Here is a 9,625-nt window from a genome sequence, read left to right on the forward strand (position 1 = left end):
AAGATTTTTTCGAAAAAACGAAAAATTGAGTTGTTTTCGGAAAAACAAAAAAAATTAATTATTTTTTGGATGGATGGATATCCATCCATTAGAAATATGTTAATGGATGGATTGGATGAACTTTATTCTTTAATGGATGGATTGAATTGAATTTTTATTAAGAGAGTTTAGTGGATTGGTAATGGATTAATGGATTGATTTGGTCCATCCAATTCATCCATTTTGCCACCCCTACTCTGTGTAATCATTTAAACATCATTCTCATTCAATATTCTCAATTCTCTTCGAAATTTGAAAAATAGTTCTTTGACTAAGAGCATCTCTAACGGTGCAACTTACATTTGAGTTCTTTATGGGACCCACTAAGCCACATCATATTAAAAGAATTTATTTAATTTTAACTTTAATAAAAATTTGATATGGGTCCAACAACTTTACCTCATAACTTGATTTGATTGAGTACTACAATATTTTAGTTGTTGCATTACATTGCAACTCTATTATGACATGACAAATTTTTTAAATATTTAATTATTAAACTAATGGTACAGGTGGAGAACTCAATAGAAGAAACTACCATTAGAGATGGTCTAACAGTTTTGTGAAAATATCTGTTAATTAGTTTTGCGTATTCATGAAAGTGACTTCAACATCTCCTTTAAGCACATAATCTCGTAATAAATTATATCAAATGCCTATATGTTTAGTTCTTGAGTGCATAACTTAATTTTTGGTTATGTTTAAATACATCCAAAATTTTCGCTGTAATCGAGGAGGAATTAAATTACACAAATATAATACATTTATTTATAACTTTTGATATTATTTTAATTTAATGGATAAACATGACAAGTTAATGACTCGTGATTCTTACTTAAAATAGTTTTCTCATATTTTTTTCTAATAAATTATTTTTATTCTATCAAATCATAATTTATTCTTCTCAAAAAATTAAATAAACCTTTTCCCACTTTTTCTAACAATTAAACAAACTCTTCAATTTTATAAAATAAAACTCAGTTCTCAATATTTCTTAAAAAAATAATCAAAATTCCTAATAAAAAATAACTTCTTATTTTAAAAAAAAATTCACTTTTTTTCTTTAAATAAATTCATATTCAAGTATTTAAAGTAAATAATGAAATTGCTTCAATTTTAAATAGAATACAAAATAATTTTCCAAATATGTATAAAATAATTAAATAATTGATAATGATCACAAAAAATGTAGTTGAGAATTAAAAAAATCAAAAAGAATATATAAAAGAATATTTATTAAAAAAAATTAAAATTGATAGAAAACATATCAATTCCATTCTTTGTTATATATATATATATATATATATATATATATATATATATATATATATATATATATATATATATATATATATATATATATATATATATATATATATATATATATATATATATATATATATATATATATATATATATATATATATATTCAGGTTAATCATTAAACATGATTTTTTTATTTTTTATTTTTATATAGTTTATATAAGATTTTAAGTAAATATAATTTTATTTTATTTTTAAAAAAATAGTAAAAATTATTTTAAAGTTATTCGTTATTAATAAATATTAAAAATCATATATATTTTTAAAATATATTACTAAGAATAAGAATAGAATATATTTTTATTTTATTATAAAAGTTGTGATTTGTTTAAAATTGACAGTAATCGTTATTTTATGAAAAATAACATTTGTTTCTAAAAAATATTAAAAATTATGTATCTTTAAGAAATATTTATAAAATTAATTAATTTTTATTGATATTTCTTAAAATATGATATTTTTAATATTTATTAAAAAATGTAATTTTTAATTAAAAACGTTTATTTTTAATTTTAAACAAATTTCACTATTTTTAAAATAAGATTATATTCTATTCACAGTAAATTATTAGATACTAATTATTAATTATTTAGTTTTTTGTATTTTTTATACATATTTTAAATATTATTTTGTTTTGTATTTTAAAATGCTATAATTTTATTATTTACATTAAGTAAGTAGAATATAATTTAATTTAAAAAAATAAAAATAAAAATAAAAGTAAAATTTGTTTGAAAATAAGAAGAGACTTTTTTATAACTTTGAATCATGATTTTTTTTTTAAAATATTTAGAATCATGTTTGTTTAAATAAAATATTATTTTATTGTCATAAAAAAGGGTGAAAATCTATTTTATTTTTATGAGAAGAAGAAATTATAATTTAATAAAATATAAATTATTTATTATCAAAAATTGGAGAAAATTATTTTAAGTAAGAATTATGAGTCACTGTATGAATTTTTATCCATTAGATTAATATAATAAACCGTCAATATGTGGATTTCTATCTATTAGATTAAAATAATAAACCGTAATGTTTATCCTAAATCTACATCATGTAACGATAGTATATAAAGAACATGTTCATTACTCATTCTTTTCATACAAAATAAAATATAAGTTAAAATTCTATTCTATCCAATGGCTTTTTACATTCCTCGGTTATTTTTTTGTTTGATTCTATGCATTGCTTTGATTTTTCCTTCAGGTATTTAACAAAAAATGCTGTCGAGTTTCATTTTTGATACAAAATATATTATTAACATGAAAATAATATGATTTGTTTTGTTCTATCTTTTGTGGCTGCAGGATTGGCAATTGGGGAAACTGATGAATACAGATGCATAAGGTACTGCGATAAAGAAGAAAATTGTAGTAAATATTGTGGTTACGATGGCTTTAAAAAAGGTGGCAAGTGTGTTACCTTGAAAGAAGGAGTATATTGGTGCTGTTGTTATAAGTAGACACGTTTGAATAAAACATAGAATGTTGTGTAAGACTATGAAATCATTTTACTTTGGCGATGATTTTATTTGAATAAATAATAATAAAAATAAAATGTTGGATGTATGGTTCTTTGCATTTAAATGGGTGACTTTGTAATTTATTGTACAATGTTGTTGAATTGAAAATTATCAATTTGAACTAATAAATTTGATAATTAATTTAAAATTTGAATTAAATTATTTGAATTAAATTATATTTAAAATAAAACATGACAAATATGTAGGATTAGAATTTACTATACCCCTTTTACTGGTTTACAACACTTTTCCAACTAAATTATTAAATTATTAACTTTGTTATCATATGTATCAAATTACCATTTTTTCAAACAAAACTTTTTTTATAAAGCAATCGTCCATTACTTTGGAGGTTGCTTTGAAAAAATTAGAGGAATCGTCCAATAATTTGGCGGCTGAGTTAAAAAGCTTAAAGGTTTCGCCCAATACATTTGAGAACTCCTTAAAATATATATTTTTTAATTATAATTGAATTTTATTTTAATTATAAAAAATTTAATATTATTATAATTGATTATAATTAATTTTTAGATAATAAAATACACAAATATTTTTTATAATTAAAGTAATATTTAATTAATGAATAAAGTAATAATATATATTAAATAAAAAATTAGTTAAAGTAATATTTTATTTATGTATTTGATGAAATGAAATTAAATTAAACAAATATCTAGCGTTGATTTTAACCCGATCATGGCAAACGATAGTCAATTCCACATTGAGGAATTCCCTCGTAGTTTCAGTTTGGTTGGATATTAGTTGGTGTTGAGTTATGGATGAAGGGGGCGTAGCCTTGTTGGTCTTGGCATGAATTCGAGGTGAATGTTTGTGGTGGAAACAAAGGGAATTGTTGGTGGCATGTTTGGAAGTTGTCGTATTATTGAGGGGTAGGTTGTGGGAATGAGTGTGGGTTATAGTAGGTGGTGTTTGTTGTTGGGTGTATGATGTTGAGGGATAAATTGTGGGTTTTGTTGTTGGGTATTGTAGTTGGTTAGGTTAAATGGTGGGTATTGTTGTTGGTAGTGTTGGCTTAGGGTGTAAGGTGATTGTGTTAGGTTGAAAGGTAGTTGGAAGTTGAAGAAAGATTGTCCTGTGTTTGTGGTGCGAGGTAATTGTGTTGGGATTTAAGTGCATGTGGATGGTCTAGCGTGTTGGAAGTTTGAAGACGAGAGCAAGTTACGAGGGTCAAATAGTAATCTATTTTGTGATAAATACAAATTTGACACCGATCTATACCAAGCCAGGTATTCATTACTCGGTTTACATTCTGAGGGCATGTTATCACCTTGTAAGACAATATTACGACAGTTTTGCCATTAATGACACTCTTAATGTAATATTGCTCTGACGCTGAACTTGTGTAATATTGCTCCATACACTTAGGTGGACCCGAAATGTATTGTAGAATATCAAACTAGAGTTTAACCTTGTCTGAATGATGCATTTCCACTATAGTTAAGGAGATTAGAAGCGTTGTTGAATTTCATATGTCACTTTCAGTTGGATCTTCATGTTTAAGTCCAAGATAGAGCCTCCATGCAAATTGTTACATAAATTCAAATGATTTGTTAAAAAATTAATGTTAAACTTTAAATATTACTAGTATAGTTTTGAAGATAATACACCATCTACCTCGAAATGATCAAAGAACGACAAATATAGATAACAAGATTCCAGTTAAAACAAAATGAACAACATCACGTCTAAAACAACAACACATACAACATATAAAAACACTTAACACTAAAAAATATAAGAGCATACAATAATCAAAATAATATCATCTCGTGTAGATATCATATCTCTAACATCATTGTCATCTTTAACTCACACCCACATATGCTGGATATCATTGTTGTCTTCTGCAATAGAGATGTACGAAAAAAGTCTCTTAATACTTCTAATTCTTTCATCATCACTAATCTCTCCGTCCAACCAACGAATCAAGTTCCTCCCAAGTTACTCAAAACTTTGGATGTTCCGAAAACACATCTTCATTGAAGGCTTGATACTCGAATAAATAACATGTCCTTGGCGATTCATATTAGAACGAATGAGCAAGAAAAATTTAAAAGAAATTGAGAAGAGATGTGAAAAATGGATCACATCACACCTGTAACACCCCATAATTTACATTATTTGATTTAATTGAAATTTAAATTATTAATTAGATTATTTGGAGTTTTTGGTTATTTATTGGAAAATTATGAAAAATAAAGTAATTGGGCCTAATGTGATAGTTAGTAAAGGGGAGGTGTAAGCAAGTAGGCCTTACTAAGTTAATTTTTATTTTTCATATATTAAGGGAATTTGGAAAGAAAAGAAAATAGAAAACAAAGAGGAGAAAGAAGAAGAACTCAAACGTACGTGAAAAACAGAGGGAGAGGAAGCACTCAAGGTTTTGGCTAAGGTAAGGGGGGACTAATTCCTTTTAGCCTATATAATTGGTTTGTGAATGATAGAATTGATTAGGTGTGTTGTTTTTTCGAAAACACATTTAATAAACAATAACAACTCCTGCTGTCACACACGGATGTCATGACATCGGTCATGACATTCACTACAGAACCTGTATTAGATTCACACATATGCATCCTGCATAACACAATATCAACCAGGTATGTTTTACCACAAATGCAGCCAACATGAAAACACCTTCATACTTAGTTTTCATCAACATTTGATGGTCCAGTAGAAGTCCTTGCATCATTTTATGATCCATGAAGTCAACGACCATATCATCAACTAACTCTATCTCCGCACTACATTAAGTTAATGTGTTTCCCTCGTAATTCTAGTTTGGTTGGATAGTAGTGGGCGTTGAGTTATGGATGAAAGGGGCACAACCTTGTTGGTCTTGGGATGAATTCGGGGTAAATGTTTGTGATGGAAAAAAGGGAGTTGTTGGTGGCGTGTTTGGACGTTGTTGTATTCTTCAGGGGTAGGTTGTGTGAATGAGTGTCAGTTATAATGGGTGGATACTAAAAACTCACACTCATACCCGCTTATTTAAGTGAGTAATTTTTTGAGCCCGTATCCATTCATGCAGATTTTTACCTACTTGTTATGGGTGTTTTTGCGGGTACCCACCCACTAGGGATGAGCCAAATTACCATCCTTAATTTTCTACTAAAATTAAAGAAATTTTCTCAACCAACCCCATGGATCTCTTAAACACCACACGGAATTCCATTTTTGCCCCCAACTTCCGTAGATGCACATCCAAAAGCACCCCATATTTTGAAAAAAATTGATTCCTTCCGTAAATACATCTACGGAAGCGTAGTAAACTAGTGTATATGGGGAAATATACACATAAAATCACTTCTGGGACGTCTCCGTAGGTGCATCTATGGAATAGCTTAGCGCCACATTGTTTCGTAGATGCATCTACAGAAGTGTCTGATATAGTTTGAACCAACATGATCACTCCCCCATTGTTTCATTTCTTCAAACTTTTCATATTCCACACCCTAAAAACCCTACATCATCAATACCCTATTTCACTCCAACACTCAAACTTTTTGGTGCAACAAATCAAAGGGAGCAAGAAGATTCTGAATTTTAGGTAAATAATCACTTTCAGCCACTACATTGTTCACATTATCAATGACTTTTTCTGCAAAAACGTTACGTAGCTTCCGTAGATCCATCTACGAAACGTGTTGAGGAAGAACACTTCCGTAGGTGCATCTACGGAATAATCCCTACAGTTTTTTTCCAGTATTTTGTAATTCCGTGTAATTTTGGCAAAATAGGTATGGTGCACCCCGATAATATTTCAACTTTAGTCGATGTTTGTACGAGTATCGATGGGGTAGTCGCAAATGTGGTAGATGTCGGAAGTAACTTTAGTAGCAAGCAAGACTTTGATGATCGCGAAAGCATGCTAACATGGATTCATAGGAATGCAACTAACCTTGGTTTTGGTGTGGTAATAGGAAGATCAGATAATGGTACGGCAAGAAGAAACCCGTTTGTTACAATGTTGTGCGAAAGAAGCGGGAAATACCATCCTCCTCTAAAGAATTTTAAAAGAGACGACACAGGTACTAGAAAATGCGAGTGTCCATTTAAAATTCGTTGTTACATGTTGGCTAGCAAGAAGTGGAGATACTCTGTTATTTATGGTTTGCATAACCATGATTTGTACGCAAAATTACAAGGCCATTCTATGGCATGTCGGCTCAATCCTGTTGAGAAGACATCTATTAAAGACATGTCCTTGAATTTTGTCCAACTGAAAAATATACTTGCCACACTGAAAAGGAAGGAACCCGACAACATATTAAGGCAAATGTATAATCGATACCACAGTAATAAGGCGAGTAGGGGAGATAGGAGCGAGATGCAACAATTGTTGAAAATGTTGGATGATAACAAATACGTGTCGCGGTATAGAAATTGCGATGACGAGGTTACGGTCCGAGATATTTTTTAGACTCATCCGGATTCAATAAAGTTGTTCAACACTTTCTCGACGGTGCTCCTTCTCGATTCTACCTACAAGACCAACAAGGATTCGATAAAGTTGTTCAACACTTTCTAGGTTTGCATTACACACAAACACAAACCCTAAACACAAACCCAAAAATGTCTCGCATAAGGCCAGAATCATGGCAGCGAACATCATCCAAGCGTCCCGATCCTGAACCGGAATATCGCATAAAGGAAGAACATGTCATTTTCTCTCCCGTCAAACCCCCATGCCAGTTAAGTTTTGGAATATCTGTTCCTTCGATCAACTCAAGAGGACTATCATGTCTTTTTTAGAAGGGGAGTACAAACCGACAAAGTCATCAGAAGGATCTAGAGGCTTAGAACAAGGACCTCTTCTATGGCCGGAGAAAAGGAACGTTGGTGGGATTAAGTGAAATTCGACATGGATTGCATTCAAATGATGCATGGATCAAATGACATTGTTTTAACCATTGTAATTTCTTAGATCTCTTAGTTTTCTTAATTTTCTGTTGGAAGTTTCGTTGCAATGCCGATTAATCAATGAATCAATGCATGGATCTTCTAAGGTTAAAAATGATACTGTTTTGGTTTTCTGTGTTTGGGCTGATTCAATAGATGCATCTACGGAAGTGTTCCGTAAGTGCATCTATGGAACAAAACAACGTTAGACAAAAAAATAAGTGCTTCTGAAGATACATTTACGGAAGCACGATGACAGTTTTGTCAATTCGGTGGTGCGTGAGAGATGCGTGGGTTAAGAAATTATCAAATTAAAAGGTAAACGTGACCGTTCAGCCCATTTTTATATAAATATATCAAAATATAAATCAATTCTAATAAATATTAAAATCAATTATATTAAACTGAATTATATAAAAAAAAATCTATTATCTTCACCGTCTTCAATCTAAAATGAAAAATTGTATCAAACAAAAATTGAGTATTTAATCTATTTTATAATAACAAAATCACCTTTTTCCCGTTATGAGAGAGAGAAAAATCATTTTTTCCCACACAAACGTTTGGTGAATCTTGCTACCAGTTTTGCAACATTTCTACCTAGAAAGTGGCGTCTACAATTTCCTTGACGAAATAGACTAGTACAGTGTTGGTGAGAACAGAGACCATACATAAACATGAACAACACTTGCTCACAATCTTCAACCAAACAAACCACAGTCAACAACAAACCCTCTTTCGTTCCAGCAAAAGATGACACCAAACCCGTGCTTCAAGACCCTGTATTCTCTCTTTCTTTTCCATTTACATTACATTCTTATTCAAATTGTTATAACTTTCTTTGTTGTTTTGATTTATGCTTTTTCTTCTGTGACAGATATTGAGGTCTGATCCAATTGAAACAGAGGAAGCTGTACTGCTATTACCTCCATTCTCTATCCCCAAATCAAATCAACTTCCTCATCTCAAATGACCTAATTGTAAAACTTTAATTTTGAAACTTTTAGTCACTGTATTGTTGTTTTCTTTTGGTTTTAGATAATGGGTTTTTGATTTTTTAGGGTTTTAGATTATTGGGTGTGTTTCCCTCAGAAACCTATGTCTTAAAGATGACATTTTTATTGTTCTGTACTAATTGTTTTGTTATTCTGAGTTTCAGTTTTTGTTAGTTGTTAACATAGTTGGGATTGGGTTGATGCTTGCAAAAATGAGTGTGTTGTTAAATAGCTGCTATAGCGTTATACCATGGCAGAATTTAAACAAATTTATATGGCTATGTGGTACACTGTTTAATACAAAATGTTGTCGACTAAAAGATATGTCAGTGTTATATCAGTTTTGCATAGTGGAATTTGAATCAATTGCTATTTTTTGTGATCTGTGGTTGACAATGATGGAGTGGATTAAGTTATACTTGCCCAATTTTGTGTTAGGTAATGTTCTTCGTGACAGGAAGTTTTTACTGGGGTAGATGATTTCTTATAGTGAACGAAAGAATTGCGTGGTTTGTTTATTTTCCTGGTTAAATTGCTATGTTCAATGTTGGTGTGTTTGGTTTAGCAGTGGCTTTTTCTAAAATCACGGTGGATTTCCGCCTTTGCCATGAAGCTACTTTTTGGAGCTTTTACAAATCATGATGGAAAGGTCCATAGACGTGCGTTTGGTGGCTGAAAAGCCAAACCAAACAGGCCATACATAGTTAGCAATAGTAGGTTTATTCTTGCTTATAGTTTAGGTGTTTTATGATTGGGAAAATTATTCAATTGTGGTATGATAGTAACATCCGTTTGGATGTTTCGTTTCACTGGGATCTGT

At 30.0% G+C, this 9,625-nt stretch overlaps 1 protein-coding gene across 1 annotated transcript; it reads left to right on the forward strand.

The window, feature by feature from the left end:
* Nucleotides 1-8,315: 8,315 nt before the first annotated feature.
* Nucleotides 8,316-9,187, forward strand: LOC131634478 (uncharacterized). Its single transcript, XM_058905148.1, has 2 exons — nucleotides 8,316-8,592; nucleotides 8,688-9,187. The coding sequence occupies exons 1-2, from the start codon at nucleotides 8,488-8,490 to the stop codon at nucleotides 8,781-8,783; spliced, it is 201 nt and encodes a 66-aa protein (XP_058761131.1). The 5' UTR covers nucleotides 8,316-8,487; the 3' UTR covers nucleotides 8,784-9,187.
* The last annotated feature ends 438 nt before the right edge of the window (nucleotides 9,188-9,625 follow it).

This window comes from Vicia villosa, unplaced genomic scaffold, assembly GCF_029867415.1.
Source record: "Vicia villosa cultivar HV-30 ecotype Madison, WI unplaced genomic scaffold, Vvil1.0 ctg.001304F_1_1, whole genome shotgun sequence".
NCBI classification, from domain to species: Eukaryota; Viridiplantae; Streptophyta; class Magnoliopsida; order Fabales; family Fabaceae; genus Vicia; species Vicia villosa.